This window comes from Pongo abelii, chromosome 6, assembly GCF_028885655.2.
Source record: "Pongo abelii isolate AG06213 chromosome 6, NHGRI_mPonAbe1-v2.0_pri, whole genome shotgun sequence".
In the NCBI taxonomy this organism is placed as follows: Eukaryota; Metazoa; Chordata; class Mammalia; order Primates; family Hominidae; genus Pongo; species Pongo abelii.
In genome coordinates, this window is record NC_071991.2 from 41,082,157 (window position 1) to 41,099,748 (window position 17,592).

General features: G+C 43.2%; 1 protein-coding gene across 7 annotated transcripts in view; it reads left to right on the forward strand.

Annotated features, from left to right (window-relative positions):
• The window catches only part of URGCP (upregulator of cell proliferation), a 50,357-nt gene that overhangs the window by 28,479 nt on the left and 4,286 nt on the right, over window positions 1–17,592 (forward strand). For 3 of the 7 annotated variants that reach the window (XM_054559056.2, XM_054559057.2, NM_001133678.1), the window contains 4 exon segments: window positions 9,983–10,009; window positions 10,314–10,384; window positions 15,836–15,886; window positions 16,096–16,134. In XM_054559056.2, the coding sequence (XP_054415031.1) occupies window positions 15,853–15,886; window positions 16,096–16,134 (73 nt within the window). In that variant the 5' untranslated portion in view covers window positions 9,983–10,009; window positions 10,314–10,384; window positions 15,836–15,852. 7 annotated transcript variants of the gene reach the window in all.

Sequence of the window (17,592 nt, forward strand, 5' to 3'; positions counted from 1 at the left end):
CCAGGTCTGAGCCTTTGTTGTTGTTGTTTTCCTGAATATAAGGCTGGATAATTGAGCGTTTGTGATCTCTTGTCTATTCTTAGCCTGGCAGCCGATAACATAGACAGGCCTGTCACCCTGCACCCAGGGCCCTTTCATGGCTACCCCATCCTCTAGAATAAGAACAGCCAGAACCTTTTTTTAAAAAATCTTTTTTATTTTTATTTTTTTTCTCTTCCTTTTCCTCCCCAAAGCCTTAGTCTTTTGTGGCCTATAAAGTTCAATCTTCTCTAGCTTCTCCTGCTGCCTTCTCCTACTCACTGATCACTCTCTTGCTCAAGCCACTCGGGCCTCCCTGTTGGTCCCTGGGTATGTTAGGGCCTTTGCCCCGGCTATGCCTGCAGCAGTCTTCCCCTGGTAGTCATATAGCTCCTGCCTTCACCTCCTTCCAAACCAGTACTAACATGGCCCTTTCTCCAGCCAACCTGCTCTGCCCTCCCCACCACGATTCTCAGCACACCTGACCTTGACCTGTGCCTTGTTTTCTCTGTAGCACTTAACATCTTCTAGCATAGCCTTTTAAATTTTTATTTATTTATTTATTTATTTATTTTGAGACAGAGTCTCATTCCATTGCCCAGGTTGGAGTTCAGTGACAGGATCACGGCTCACTGCAGCCTCAACCTCCTGTGCTCAAGTGATCCTCCCACCTCAGCCTCCCCAGTAGCTGGGGCTACAAGTCCTACACTTCTTAAATATAGGGGATATTGTTGATTACCAATATCCCCTTGCCTTGTTGAATTGTAAACCAAGAGCAGAACCTTTGTGTCCTCATTAATGTATCCTAAATTCCTAGAAAGATTCCTAACAATAAATATGTGGATAAATTCAAGAGAACAATAAATATGTGGATAAATCTACAATAAATAATAAATAATAAGTCCACAATAAATATGTAGATAAATCCAAGAGAACTTTGCTTAAGATGTATGTAAGTCTCTTTGGATCCTTGTAGCACATCTGAGGCATGTGTGTCAGGGATGATCAGCCTCATTTTATAGATTAGTATATGTGTGTTTGTAGTGTTTTTTGTTTGTTTAGTGTTTGTGCAGTGAGTGTTCCCCTCTCTCTCCAACCTAATGGTAATGTAAGCTCTTGGAGGATTAAGGCTGTGTTTTAAAGCCCTATTTTCCATTGTATGGGGAACCTTACACAATACTAACCGTTTTGTCTTCTAGTTCTTTGACACTATAGTATGTAATAAATTGTAGTTAACCATATTCACCCTACAGAATTGCAGGGCACCAGAACTCATTCCTCCTATCTAGCTGTAATTTTGTATCTTTTTTTTTTTTTTTTTTTTTTTTTGAGACAGAGTCTCGCTGTGTCACCCAGGCTAGAGTGCCATGGCGCAATCTCGGCTCACTGCAATCTCCGCCTCCCGAGTCAAGCAATTCTCCTACCTCAGCCTCCTAAGTAGCTGGGATTACAGGCATGTGCCACCACGCGCAGCTAATTTTTGTATTTTTAGCAGAGACGGGGTTTCACCATGTTGGTCAGGCTGGTCTCAAACTCCTGACCATGTGAGCCACCGCGCCTGGTGTAATTTTGTATCTTAACCAACTTCTCCCTATCCTCCCCTCTCCCATGCATTCCAGTCTCTAATAACCACAATTCTACTCTATACTTCCATTCACTCAGTTTTTTTCTTAGCTCCCACATGTGAATGAGAACATGTAATATTTGTCTTTTTGTTCCTGACTTAAGGTTCTCCAGGCTCATCTGTGTTGCCACACAGGATATGATTCCATTCTTTTTTATGGTTAAATAGTATTCCTGTACATGTATACCACATGTTCTTTATCAGTTTGTATGTTGATAGACAGTTACATTGATTCCCTATCTTGGCTATTGTGAATGGTGCTATATTAAACATGGGTGCAGATATTCCTTTGACACACAAATTTCCTTTCTTTTGGACAAATAGTAGTGGGATTGCTGAATCACATGCTAGTTTTATTTTTAGTTTTTGAGAAACATCCGTAAAGGTTTTCCATAAAGGTTGTACTAACTTACATTCCCACAGTGTATAAGAATTTCCCTTACTCCACATCCTTACCAGCATTGGTTTTAGTTTGTTTGTTTGTTTGTTTTTTGAGACAGAGTCTCGCCATGTCATCCAGGCTGGAGCGCAGTGCCATGATCTCACCTCACTGCAACCTCTGCCTCCTGGGTTCAAGGGATTCTCATGCCTCAGCCTCCTGAGTAGCTGGGACTACAGGTGTGTGCCACCACGCCCAGCTAATTTTTATATTTTTATAGAGACAGGGTTTTGCCGTGCCGGCAAGGCTGGTCTTGAACTCCTGGACTCAAACAATCCACCCACCTTGGCCTCCAGAAGTACTGAGATTACAGGTGTGAGCCACTGAGCCTGGCCTGGTTTTTTTGATAATAGCCACTCTAACTGGGATATCATATCTTTTTTTATGATTTTGATTTGCATTTCCTTGATGATTAGGGATGTTGAGCATTTTTTCGTTTATTTCTTGGCCATATATATGTCTTTTGAGAGATGCCTGTTTGATCCTTTGCCTACTTTTCAGTCAAATTATTATTATTTTTTGCTATTGAGTTATTTGAGTTCCTTGTATACTCTAGATATCAGTCCTTATTGGATGAATAGTGTACAAATATTTTCCCCCATTCTATAGGTTGTCTCTTCACTCTGTTGGCTGTTTCCTTTGCTGTGCAGAAGCCTTTTAGTTTGACATAGTCCCTTTGTCTATGTTTTTTTTTGTTTAAATTTGAGACAGAGTCTTTCTCTGTCACCCAGGCTGGAGTGCAGTGGTGTGATCACAGCTTACTCAGCTTCAACCTCCTGGCCTCAAGCAATTTCCCCACCTCAGCCTCTCAAGTAGCTGGGACTACAGGTGTGAGCCACCATGGTTGGCTGATTGTTCCAATTTTTTGTAGAGGTGAAGTCTCCTTCTGTTGCCTAGGCTTGTTCTCAAACTCCTAGCTCAAGCGATCCTCCTGCCTCAGCCTTCCAAAGTGTCATAATTACATTCATGAGCCACCAAGCCCGGCCACAGAGTTGCCATTATTGATTTCTAGTTTTATTCCCTTGTGATCTAAGAAGACATTTGATATGATTTTGATTTTTAAAAAATTTTTTGGCCAGGCACAGTGGCTCACACCTGTAATTACAGCACTTTGGGAGACCAAGACAGGTAGATTGCTTGAGTCCAGGAGTTTGACACCAGCCTGGGTAACATAGCAAAACCCCATCTCTAAAAAAAATAAAAAAAAAATAATAATTAGCTGGGCATGGTGGCATGCACCTGTAGTTAGTTCAGCTACTTGGGAGGCTGAGGTGGGAGGATTGCTTGAGCCCTGGTGGTGGAGGTTACAGTGAGCTCAGATGGTGCTACTGCACATCAGCCTGGGCAACAGAACGAGAGTGTCTCAAAAAATTAAATAAAAATTTAAAAAATTTGTTGATTTGTTTTGTGGCCACTACATGGATCTATCCTGGAGAGTGTTCTGTGTGCTGGTGAGAAGAATGTATATTTTGAAGCTTTTAGATAAAATGTTCTGTAAATGTCTGGGTCTATTTGGTCTATAGTGCAGTTAAGTCTGATGTTGCTTTGTTGATTTTCTGCCTAGATGATTTGCGGTGCTGAAAATTGGTATTGAATTCTCCAACTATTATCGTATTGGCGTTTCTCTCTTTAGCTCTAATATTTGTTTTATATATCTGGGTGCTACACTATTAGATGCATATATATTTATAATTGTTATATCCTCTTGCTGAATTGATCCCTTTATCATTATATAATGACCTTCTTTGTCTTTGTTTTTCCATGTAAAGTCTATTTTGTCTAAGTATAGCTACTCCTGCATGCTTTTGGTTTCCATTTGCATGGAATTTTTTTTTTCCATCCCTTTACTTTCTTTTCTTTTTGTATGAGATGGAGTCTCACTGTCACCCAGGCTGGAGTGCAGTGGTGTGATCTCAGCTTAGTGCAACCTCCGCCTCCCGGGTTCAAGCAATTCTCCTGCCTCAGCCTCCCAAGTAGCTGGGATTAGAGGCATGCGCCACCACACCCGTCTAATTTTTGTATTTTTAGTAGAGATGGGGTTTCACCATGTTGGCCAGGCTGGTCTTGAACTCCTGACCTCAAGTGATCCTCCCACCTTGGCCTCCCAAAGTGCTGGGATTATAGGCGTGAGCCACTGCACCCAGCCTTTTTGTCCTTTTACTTTCAGTCTGTATGTGTCTTTATAGGTGAAGTGAGTTTCTTGTAGACAACATAGAGTTGGGTCTCATTTTAATCCGTTTAGTTGGAGCACAATGGTACAGTCACTGCCTACTGTAGCCTGGATGTCCCAGGCTCAAGCAATCCTCCTACCTCAGCCTCCTGAGTAGCTGGGACTACAGGTGCATGCACCATGCCCAGATAATTTTTTTATTTTATTTTACTTTAAAAAAATACATATTTTTTTCGAGACAGAATCATTATCTTCTAGGCTCAAGTGCAACAGTGCAGTCATGGTTCACTGCAGCCTTGACCTTCCAAGGGCTCAGGTGATCCTCTCACCTCAGCCTCCTGAGTAGCTGGGACTATAGCCTGCCACCACACCTGGCTTTTTTATTATTATTATTTTTGGAGAGATGACATCTTGCTATGTTGTCCAGGCCACTCTCAAACTCCTGGAATGAAGGGATCCTCCCACACTGGCCTCCCAAAAGTGCTGGGATTATAGGTGTGAACCATCATACCTAGCTTTATTTTATTTTTTTGTAGAGATAGGGGTCTCGTTCACTTGCCCAGGCTGGAATGTCCAGTTTTACTTTCCTGTTTTTTCTTGGTGGCAGATACCATTTGTTTGCTTTCGGATATAACATTCCCCTAAACAGTTATTATAGGCCGAGTCTAGTGGTGATGCATTCCCTCAGTTTTTACTTGTCTGGGAAACACTTTATTTCTCCTTTTCTTCTTCAGGGAGTTGTAATTTTTCTTAAACATGTGGTCACTCTCTAGAGGTGGGACACCCCCACCCCATTTTTGGCTTAGATCTTCTCGTATGTTGAATTGTGTCCCCCTAGAAGGAATGTTGAAGTCCTAACCCCCAGTGCCTGTGATTGTGATCTTTTTTGGAGATAGGGTGTGATTTCTAAAAACTTATATGTGATTAGTTAAAATGAGTTCACAGTGGATTAGGGTGGGTTCACATATAATAAGACTGATATTCTTACAAGAAGTGGAGAAGAGACCCAGAGGGGAGAAAGCCATGTGAAGACAGAGGTGGAAGTTGGTGTAGCTGTCAAGCCACACATACACTGTATTAGTTTCCTGTGGTTCCTGTCAAAGGTACCACAAACTGGTGAGTTAAAAAAAAAAATTGGGGCCGTTCACGGTGGCTCATGCCTGTAATCCCAGTACTTTGGGAGGCCGAGGTGGGCAGATCATGAGGTCAGGAGGCTGAGGCAGGAGAATCGCTTGAACCTGGGAGGCACAGGTTGCAGTGAGCCGAGATTGCGCCACTGCACTCCAGCCTAGGCAACAGAGTGAGACTCCGTCTCAAAAAAAAAAAAAATTGGCTGGGCGCAGTGGCTCACACCTGTATTCCCCACACTTTGGGAAGCCAAGGCAGGAGGATTGCATCAGCCCAGGAGTTTGAGACCAGCCTGGGCTACATAGCGAAACCCTGTCTCTATAAAAAATACAAAAAATAGGCTGGGCATAGTGGCTTATACCTGTAATCCCAGCACTTTGGGAGGCCAAGGCAGGCCTGATCATGAGGTCAGGAGTTTGAGACCAGCCTGGCCAACATGGTGAAACCTCATCTCTACTAAAAATACAAAAATTAGCTGGGCATGGTGGCACACGGCTGTAATCCCAGCTACTCAGGAGGCTGAGGCAGGGGAATTGCTTGAAGCTGGGGGCGTAGGTAGCAGTGAGCCGAGATCGCGCCACTGCACTCCAGCCTGGGAGACAGAACAAGACTCTGTCTCGGGGGGAAAAAAATACAAAAAGTAGCCAGGCGTGGTAGCACATGCTGTAATCCCAGCTACTTGGATGGCTGAGGCATAAGAATCACAAGTATGAAATTGACGTTGCAAGAAAGCAGTGGGCAAGTCAGCAAGAAGGGAGCTGACTGTGAGGAGACAAAGGCTTGCTGTGGATTTTATAGGATGGTGCTTGTGCTGTTTTCTGGAGAGAGCTATGTGCAGTACTGATAACGCCAAGGTTGCAGTGAGCTAATTTGCATTTTTCTATCAGCCGAGGGTCTGATGATAGCTGGGCACAGGAAGATTGTGACTTATTTACGCAGGAGGATTATGTGTCCTGGACCATGAAGAAAGGCAGACTTACAGCTTATGTGCTTTCTCTTTGCTTTCCCTTGGTCCCACCAGCCTGACTCCTTTTCCCTAATTAGGACTCCACATTTAAAAATATATTGTTGATTATAATACAGTGAGTAATTGTACCTGTATTTGTCTAGTGCTCACCTTGTTCAGAATTGTTTTCCTATGCCATCTTGTTTTATGGGCACCACCCAGCAGAGGTACCAGTTTTGTTGCTAGAAATTAGTGATTGATCTGGAGCAAAACTTGGGTTCTGCCCACGTGGTTTGCCCTATCTATTCTGGGCATGGATGGACTGTCCAGGGAGTGCCATATTCTGAGGTAGGTCAACAGAAAAACAAAGGTGTGACTTCTCCTAGTTGGTAATTACTTGTGTGCTGAACGCCCAGGTCTGCTAAATCAGAATCTCCAAGTTTTAGCAGAAAAGCTCCTAAGATAATTCTGCTGGGCAGTTAGAAAAAAAAGAAGGAAACGACAAAAGGAAAAATGAGAAGACAAGGAAAGTTAACCCTGCGCTGTCTTCTGTGACTAGACGGTCAGCAAGACAGATGGCCTCCAGAATGAGCAGTGGGCCATCAGCAGACCTGCTGGAAGTAGGGTTCAGCCACATGCCATTTATGGCATGGCTGCCCTGGTGTTGGTCAGGGACTTGATTCTTTCTGCCAGACAACAAACCAGCCTGTCTACTGACTAACTTAGTGAGAAGGAGCTGTGGACACCCTGGACCCTGAGCGTGGCGATCAGGTCACCCCTGCCCTGGAGAGATGTCTATGTGGGGAAGTGCCCAGAGGAGGGAAGGTGAGCAGCTGCTGCAGGTGGCCCCTAGGCAGTGTCTGACACCACACCCTGGGGGCTTGAGGACCTTGGCTATTTCCTGTGTTCTGACTGTATTCTGAATACCAAGAGAATATTTACCTTTTAAAAATTGCTTCCATGGCCGGGCGCGGTGGTTCACGCCTGTAATCCCAACACTTTGGGAGGCCGAGGCGGGTGGATCATGAGGTCAGGAGATTGAGACCATCCTGGCCAACACGGTGAAACCCCGTCTCTACTAAAAAATACAAAAAATTAGCCAGGCGTGGTGGCGGGTGCCTGTAGTCCCAGCTACTCGGGAGGCTGAGGCAGGAGAATGGCGTGAACCCAGGAGGCAGAGCTTGCAGTGAGTCGAGATCACGCCACTGCACTCCAGCCTGGGCGACAGAGCGAGACTCTGTCTCAAAAAAAAAAAAAAAAAAAAAAAATTGCTTCCAGTGGCTGGGTGTGGTGGCTCACACCTGTAATCCCAGCACTTTGGGAGGCTGAGGTGGGTGGATCACTTGAGGTCAGGAGTTCAAGACCAGCCTGACCAATATGGTGAAACCCTGTCTCTACTAAAAATATAAAAATTAGCCAGGTGTGGTGGCACATGCCTGTAATCCCAGCTACTTGGGAGGCTGAGGCAGGAGAATTTCATGAACCCAGGAGATGGAGGTTGCAGTGAGCCAAGATCATGCCACTGCACTCCAATCTGGGTGACAAAGCAAGACTCCATCTCAAAAAAAAAAAAAAATTGCTTCCAGTAATAAAAGTAGAATGTTTTTCAGCATTGTGAAGGATATGGGGAAAGGGTCATGATTATAAGTTAATAGGGAAGTAGGGTGTGTACAGTAAATATGCTAATTAAGGGCCAGGGTGGGCCCCCAGAAGAAGATGAAACTAAACAGCCACTGGTCATCAGGGAGTAAATTGGGGTGTGCGAATGTGCTACTCTTCTGTTAACAGAATGGGCTAGAGCAATGGGAGTAGATTAAGAGGAGGAGAGGACAGATTAACATAGGGTATAATTTTCAAACATATGACAGGAAAGCATTTTTATGATACTTTCTTGTATTTTTTATGTATCTTACTTCTGGAATCAGAAAAAAATATATAGTGATATTAGTAATTTTCAAAAACTGCATTGCAGAGAGCTCCCTTGCCCCTGAGTAGGGCTGTTGGAAGTGCTGTTCTCTGCCATCTTGGTCCGACTCCGCCTGATGCACAGACAGGAAACTTAGCAAGGCTTAGAAGTGGGCTGGAGCCTGAGTTGACAGATTGGCTGGTGTTATAATTTTTAAAATTACTGGCTATAGGGTACGGTGGCTCATTATTTTTTGTTGAGATGAGGTTTTGCCATGTTGCCCAGGCTAGTCTTGAACTCCTGGGCTCAAGTGATCCCCTTGCTTTGGCCTCCCAGATGTTGGAATTACAGGCATGAGTCACTGCGCCCTGCTCTAAAATGATACTATTCTGACTGCAGCATCCCCCTCCACATTTCATGTTCTGATGTGAGCAAGAGAGCCTTCTCTTTCTGCCCATGTATTTATTATCCGTGTGGACTCAATAATGCTGGTTTTCGATGGTTTTAAATCAGTTACTGTGTTTATGTTTGTGCTCACATTGTCCTAGATTTGACCAGTGAGAGTTCCTCAGTCTGGCTCTTGTGCCCATCACGTTTTTGAGCATTTCCTTACTTTCTGAAATAAGATGCTCAGGCTCCTCCTGTTCTTTCTTTGCCCCAGCCATCATTCAGGATCTCCAAGGAGTCCGTTTCTTTTAGCGTGGAAGGTATTAAAGGGTGCTAGGTATGCCCATTGCCACAACAGTGTCTTTGCTTCTTGGCCCTTTCCGTGGACAGTTAGGAAATAGATGCGTGTGTACACTCGTATACACACAGAGATATGTGTGCACATCTACATCTACACACTTACACACATATGCACATAAGCATGCATATAGAAATCACAGTTCACATGAGTGCCTCCAGTTCCATTGCATCTCTGCAAGTTCTGCTGTAACTCTCCATTCTATGTTTGTATGTCCTTTCTTCAACAGTTAGTTAGCACCCTGGCTCCTGGCAGAATCAATACATTTACTCATTTGCTCACTCTGTGATACATCTAAAATAGTTTATTCTTTTTTTTTTTGAGACGGAGTTTTGTTCTTATCACCCAGGCTGGAGTGCAGTGGTGCAATCTCGGCTCACTGCAACTCTGCCTCCTGTGTTCAAGTGATTCTTCTGCCTTAGCCTCCCAAGTAGCTGGGATTACAGGCGCCTGCCACTAGGCCTGGCTAATTTTTATATTTTTAGTAGAGACAGGGTTTCACCATGTTGGCCAGGCTGGTCTCGAACTCCTGACCTCAAGTAATCCGCCCGCCTCAGCCTTCCAAAGTGCTGGAATTGCAGGCGTGAGCCACCACACCAGGCCTAAAATAGTTTATTCTTAATTAGACTACACTTATCATAGCTACTTAAAATAATTCAGGATCACCCCTTCCAGACCACAGTGTTAACTTCAGATGAACATCCTTCTAGAGTTGTGTATATATACCTATAGATAAACATACACAATTTTATTAAATTGTAATCATACTATGTATACTTTTCTGTAGCCTGACTTTCCCCCGACTAATTAATATAACAGCTTTCCCTAATGTCTCATCCAGCATCTTTTTGTCCACAAAAGAAATCCATAGCGTATTTTTTAATGGCTGCAGAATTCGACCATAATTCCGTTATTGCAGTTTGATTTTAAAAGGCATCAGTTTTTCACTATTATATATAAAGCTGGCATCAACATCTTTGTAACTAAATCTTAATTATTTCCTTAGGATAGAAGTGGAATTACTGGGCAAAGGGTATGTATATTTTTCTGTCTTTCTGAATGACTGTATTTGTGCTCTGGCCAGCAGTTTTGGAGAGTGCTGGTTTTCTAGACCAGTGTTTCTCAACTGTGGGTGCATATCAGAATCATTGAGGGCACTTTTAAAAGCAGTGATACCCAGGACCAGCTCCCAGAGATTCTGGTTTCATGGATCTGGGGTGTGACCTAGGGTTTATAGTTTTTAAAAGCTCTCCAAGAGATTTTATATGCGGCCAGTTTGATAGGTGAAAGTGGTATTCCATTATTTTAATAATAATTTTCTTCTGAAATTGTTTCAGGCATTCAGATTTGGGAGAAGTAGCCCCAGAAATAAAAGCATCAGAGAGACGAACAGCTGTGGCCATTGCAGGTAAAGTTGGATGAATTGGATGTGGGCCCACTCTGGAGCTGAAGTACTTCTCCTTCTCCTGTCCCCTTGGGATTCTGGGTTCCAGCCCCTCTCTGGACTTGGGATTGTGCACCTCAAAAATAAATAAGTTTAAGGCTTTTATTTTTCCTTTTACAAGAAGATTCCATCTAAGGGTCTTTTAAGCATTCCTCATATATTCAAAATAGTGTTTTTTGTTTGTTTTTTTATGGGCAACACTTTATTCTAGAAAATGGAATAAGTGTTCCGAGGATTCAGTTAAACAGGTGATTATGACACAATTTAACAGAAATACATTACCCCAATTTTAGCATAACTGCCATTGTAGGTCATAGTTAAGGTGACTGTATAGTTTATCTTCTAAAGTGGGCACTTCTGAGAGTGAAAGGGATGTAATGTTGGGAAAACAGGTATAAATTGGGATTGTCCCAGAGCACACTGGGGCTTGTAGTCTTCCTGGTTATGGTCCATACCGGCTGGTTTTTCTTTCTCTGAGGATTTGGGGGTGGGGCTGTAACGCCACCCTTTGTAAATTCACCTTTAAGGTATGGTGGCCACACTCCAGATATCTTTAGTTCTCTTACTAACTCATTTTATTTTGTTTTATATTTTCTTTTCTTTTATTATTTTATTTGATATTTTATTTTATTTTTTGAGACCAAGTTTCGCCTTTATTGCCCAGGCTGGAAGGCAGTAGCGTGATCTCGGCTCACTGCAGCTTCCACCTCATGGGTTCAAGTGATTCTCCTGCCTCACCCTCCCAAATAGCTGGGATTACAGGCATGCGCCACCATGCACGGCTAATTTTTTGTATTTTTAGTAGAGATGAGTTTCACCATGTTGGCCAGGCTGGTCTCAAACTCCTGACCTCAGGTGATTCACCCACCTCAGCCTCCCAAAGTGTTGGGATTACAGGCGTGAGCCACCGTGCCCAGCCAGTAACTCATTTTAGATATATCTTTCATAAATTAGGTTCTTCTTAAAATGAATGTGCTAAAAAAATAAACTATGTTTTAACTGCCAAAAAAAAAAAAGTGTTCTATTGGATATTAATAGAGTTATGCAAAAACAAAAATCCACAAAAATATGCAAATAAGTTTTGGTTAATAAAGTTTTATTTTAGGCTGGATACAGTGGCTCACGCCTGTAATCCCAGTACTTTGGGAGGCCAAGGCGAGAGTATCGCTTGAACCCAGGAATTTGAGACCAACCTGTGCAACGTAGTGAGACACCGTCTCTATGGAAAAAATCACTATTTTATTCATTCAAACAAAATTTTTTTGAGTACTTACCATGCACTAACATTGTTGTAAGCATTGCGATATTGTAAACAATAGTAAATGAAAAGGCTCAAAGCCCTTCATGGAACTTAAATTCTGGAAGGTAGGCACCATGGGGATTATTGGCCAGTTGGTCAAGGCTTATAGCAGAATTGGGATCAAGCAGTAATTGTCCAAAGCCCTTTAGTTTCTCCACATCTAGAATTATGCTATTCAACACAGTAGCCACTAGGCACATTGTTTAAAATTAAACAGAATTAAAACTTCAGCTCCTAAGTACTCTAGCTGTGTTTGCTCAGCAGCCTGCATGGTGAGTGGCTGCAGCTTGGACATTGCAGATGGAGAACTTCATCTTGGGAGGTTCCCTTGGAGAGTGTTGTTCTAGACAAATGGGAAAGAAAGCATGGGGATGGGGCGAGGAGAGGGAATGGCCTTATTGGATGCTTATTGTGAGCTAGATTGTCTTAATTACTTTTAACAATGACCTCTAAGATACTTATCAATCCCTGTTTCATTTGAGGAAACCAAGGCACAGAGACACTCTGGTTCTTCCCCAAACTTTGATCTCTGTGTCTCTCTCTACTGAATAAACCTCCAGTGGTTATTCTTTCTAGTTCTTCTTCATGAGTTATGTGAGTTCCTCTTGAGCATATGCTTCATTTTAAAGACTTAAAGCGAGGTTTGAAGCCTGTAGGATTAAAAACAAGTTGTATTAAAGTATACTATACAGGCCAGGTGCATTGGCTCATGCCTGTTATCCCAGCACTTTGGGAGGCTGAGACAGGCAGATCACTTGAGGCCAGGAGTTTGAGACCAGCCTGACCAACGTGATGAAACCCCGTCTCTACTAAAAGTACAAAAATCAGCTGGGAGGGATGGTGGGTGCCTGTAGTCTTAGCTACTCGGGAGGTTGAGGCAGGAGAATCGCTTGAACCTGGGAGGTGGAGGTTTCTGTGAGCCGGGATCGTACCACTGCACTCCAGCCTGGGTGACAGAGCAAGACTGTCTTTAAAAAAAAAAAAAAAAAGTTGTATACTATGCATTCAGAAAAGTACTCCAATTAATAGCTTGAGAAATATTCACAAACATGAACTTACCTATGTAAGCCAGAAACCAGATCGAGAAGCTGAAGAAAACCCATGCCCCCAAAGTCCCTTCCAGTTACTTCACCTCTCATCTGTCATTATCTGGACTTCTAAAAGGATAGATTAGCTTTGCCTGGTTTATACTTTATGTAGTCACACGATATAATTTATTTATCTTATTCAATTCTAAAGATTCTACTTCATAGCTCATTCTATTTTTGTCTCACTCCATCACTCAAGCCGGAGTACAGTGGTGGCCATCATAACTCACTGCAGCCTTGACCTCCTGGCCTCAAGGGATTCTCCTACCTCAGCCTCCCAAGTAGCTAGGACTACAGGTGTGAGCCACTGCACCCTACTAATTTTTTAAAAAACTTTTTGTAGAGACGGGGGTCTTGCTATTGTGCCCAGGCTGGTCTCGAACTCTGAACTCAAGCGATCCTCCTGCGTTGTCCTCCCAAATTGCTGTGATTACAGATATGAGCCACCCCACCTGGCCTGAAAATGGTTTTAATGGCCTTACTTGGAGTTCTCCAACAATGGGCTCATAACAGTTCTTCCTGGGCTCACCATGGTGGTAGGGCCTGGCCTATCCTCTGTCCCTGTGTTCTGTGTGAGCCCAGTACTCCCAGAGTCAGAGCTTATCTCATCCTTAGGTCACTTCCTGCCCAATGTGAAGTATAGTGGAGACGTCGGCTCATGGAGCTGAGCCCTCAGTGGCCCCCCATGTTTGCTGTTTTGTGTCTTTGCCTGGAGCCCTGCTGCTTCCTCTTCCACCTGCCCCACAATCTGCTGATGGCTGCAGAACATCAGGCTCTCTCCCAACCCTAGTCAGTGGTTTCCTTAGTTTGGTAACCCTCAGTCTTTGGCTACTTTGTGCATCCTTGACCTTATCTACCTATTAAATCCACATCAGAGCTATTTCCCACCCCTAACCAAGCAAGGCCCTATTTTCTCTGGGTCTGGAGGTTACTCCTGACTCCAGCTTAAAACTACTCTCAGAACCACCCTAACCCTATCTCTGGCATCTTTAGACTTTCCCATTCTCTTCTCTAACCATTTTCTGTCCTCCTAGGGCATTTTGGGTTCCTTGGAAAATTTGTTCTGATGGCTTTTCCTCACTTGAATAATGTAATCTTTGGACTGCTTGGCATTGTGGTTGATGTGTGTGGATCTTGTGCCTTCTCTGATCTTCTCATGCTTCCTGGACCCCATTTTCTTTTTCTTTTTTTCTCTTTCCTGCTTTTCACATGTCCATCTCCCAGAGATATCATCAAAGAAGACGGTTTGAAATGTTAGGTTTATCTACCTGATTACATGGAAATCATGAGAAAACATAAATCTGAAAATATCCGAATCTTGATTCATAAGCTCTTAAAAATATAAATTTTGGGGCTAGGCACGTTGGCTCACACCTGTAATCCCAGCACTTTGTGAGGCCAAGGCAGGCGGATCACAAGGTCAGGAGATTGAGACCATCCTGGCTAACACGGTGAAACCCTGTCTCTACTAAAAATACAAAAAAATTAGCCGGGTGTGGTGGCAGGCGCCTGTAGTCCCAGCTACTCAGGAGGCTGAGGCAGGAGGATGGCGTGAACCCGGGAGGCAGAGCTTGCACTGAGCTGAGATCGTGCCACTGCACTCCAGCCTGGGCAACACAGCGAGACTCCATCTCAAAAAAAAAAAAAATATATATATATATATATATATATAAATTTTGGAACCTAGGTGTTACTTTTTCTTGGATCAAAGTCAAAATAGTCAAAACATGCACTGAGAAGTCTTGCTCCCTCCTTCCTAAGCCTCCTGTTCGTTCCTTTATATTGTGTGCTTGCAAGCAAATCTAGAGTTTTAGGTCTTCGTTCATACATAAATATCTGACTAGCACTACATTAAACACATTTTGTAATTAAGATGTTAATGTTGATGGACATTTCATGATGTTTGGAGACTTTGGACAAATAACAGTTCACTTGTAAGTCACAACTCTTCCCCACTGTCCCTCCCCCCGCACCTCACCTCTGTGTATTTGTGCTCTGATGTACATTTTAATTTTAAGTGATTACAAAAATTCCTTATGCTGGAATAAAAATAACATTGATAGGTGCTGAATTTTTAAATAGTCAAGGAATTTCTGTCAACTTACATTTTAAATAGTTTCTAAAATCAAAGGTTAATCTATGTAAGTTTTATGGTTATTCATGTTTTATTTTCCCAAAGTTTAGAAAATTCTATAAAGATATATCCTAGAGCAAATCTGTGTCTTGTGTGTAGCTATTACTACCTTTGATGTATTTTTTGCTGGTAAAACATTACATTTACATAGGAAAAACTGAAACCAATAATAGCACTAAAACATCAGCCACCATATTGTCACTTGACATTTTTTGTTGTTGTTTGGTGTTTTTTTCTTTTTGAGACAGGGTCTTGCTCTGATGCCCAGGCTGGAATGCAGTGGTGCAATCACAGCTCACTGCAGCCTTGACCTCCCAGGCTCAAGTAATCTTCCTGCCTCAGCTGGGACCACAGGCTCGTGGCATCATGCCCAGCTAATTTTTGTTTGTTCGTTTGTTTTTGAGATAACCTTACTCTGTCGCCCAGGCTGGAGTGCAGTGGCATGATCTCAGCTCACTGCAACCCCCGCCTCCAGGGTTCAAGCAATTCTTTTGTCTCAGCCTCCCAAGTAATTCCAAGCTGGAATTACAGGCATGCGCCACCACGCCCAGCTAATTTTTGTATTTTTAGTAGAGATGGTTTTTCGCCATGTTGGCCAGGCTGGCTGGTCTCAAACTCCTGACCTCAAGTGATTTTCCTGCCTTGGGCTCCCAAAGTGCTGGGATTACAGGCATATGAGCCACCATGCCTGGCCTAATTTTTTTAAAAAAGTCTTTGTAGACACAGGGTCTTGCTTTGTTGCCCAGGCTGGTCTCAAACTCCTGGACTCAAGCACTCCTCCTGTTCCGCCTCCTAAAGTGCTGGGGTTACAGGCATGAGCACTTGAAATTTTTGACAGAAAGGTTCTAACTTGCTGATGAAACTAAATGTATTTGGTTTCTTTTTTCTTCTAGATTTGGAATGGAGAGAAATGGAAGGAGATGATTGCGAGTTCCGTTATGGAGGTAGAAACTACAGGATTTGGCAACAGATTGGACTGGGGAGAGGGGGAGTGGGTAAAGTGACAGGTAACCGGGATTTTATATTTAGAACAATTGGGAGAAGTTGCCATCTTGGTGAGAAAGAAGGGTTCTAGGTTTAGCTTCAATTAATTTGTGTCAGCCAAGGGTGCATTATTTGATTCACACTTCATTTTCCATTGCTTTTTCCATAGATGGTACGAATGAGGCTCAGGACAATGATTTTCCAACAGGTAAGCATTTTCTCTGCCTTTTCTCTCTGTTCTATGAAAGGGGGTTATCATCTAGGCCGGCAGTTCCAACACCTGACATCTAGGCCGGCAGTTCCACCTGGGGAGGCAGAGCACTCAGGTTTAGGATGCCCTACTTCATTAACCCTTTATACATTGTTAACGATATTGCTAAAAAAAAAAAAAGAAACTCTGGGAAGCTTGCTACCCACATAGAGTAACCAGGCCCCCCCTCCCATCACCCAACATACTCACTGCCTGTAATAAGTTAGCATGTTTGGAGGTGAAACCCAGAGATGTTTCATTTTTTAACAAGTTCCTGAAGTGATTGATTCTAATGTACAGCCCAGTTTGAAAATGATTTATCTGGTCCAACGCCTTCATTTGCAGATCAGGATACTGGGCCCAGAGCTTCCAAACAACCTGCCAAGGGACACACACTGGGCAGGAGTGTTTTGTTTGTCTTTTCCCCATTGCCTTTTACTACCATGCTACTTAAAAAATAAAAAGTTATTCTATGTCTAGACAAGAAGAACAATGTTCCTAGTTTCATTCAGGCAAAGCTAGGAAACCTGAGTAACACCTATTTTGGCACAGTGTGACTCTTCCCATGTAGTTCTTTTGTTTTTGTAACAAGTTCATAGGTCCCCTAATGTTCTGTGGGGCAGTCCTGTGGCCAGAATGCCTGTGGAACTCTCTGAGCAGAGTGTCCAGCACTGTGAGTCCTGCTGGTCGTATGGGAAGTGGTCTTGAATCCATCACTTGACCTTCTTGGGAAACAGGCAGAGGGCTGGGTCACCCAGTGTTTCCTTTCATGGTTTATCTAAGCATCAAAGTAGCATCATACACGTTGCTTCCTCTCTCAAGAAAGGAACTGGAAAAAATGCTGCAGGGCAGTGGAATTTGTATTTGTTTCATGCATTAACATTTAAAGTGACTCAGCGCGGTGCCTCACTCCCAGCACTTTGGGAGGCTGAGGCAGGCAGATCACTTGAGCCAGAGAGTTCAAGACCAGCCTGAGCAATATGGCAAAATCCCGTCTCTACAAAACATACAAAAACTAGCCAAGCGTCTTGTGCACCTGTAGTCCCAGCTCCTCAGAACCTGAGATGAGTGGATCACTTGAGCCTGGGAGGTCAAGGCTGCAATGAGCTGTGATCACACCACTGCCTTCCAGCCTGGGTGACAGAGTGAGACACTGCCTCAAACAACAACAACAAATTTTAAGACAACTAATTATATGCAGCATGAACATCAGTAAGGTGCTGGACCAAGACCTGGGATGGTGAATGGAATCTTCAGAGGTAGCAATACTGTTCCAAGCATCTAGCTTATGAGATTTTATATTGTATAGGGTGATATTTGAGTATCTGCACAAGTAAGTGCTCACTTACTAACAGTCTGCACTGAATATTTTAATACATTTAAAATTAAAAACTGCATTAAAGCCAGGCACCATGG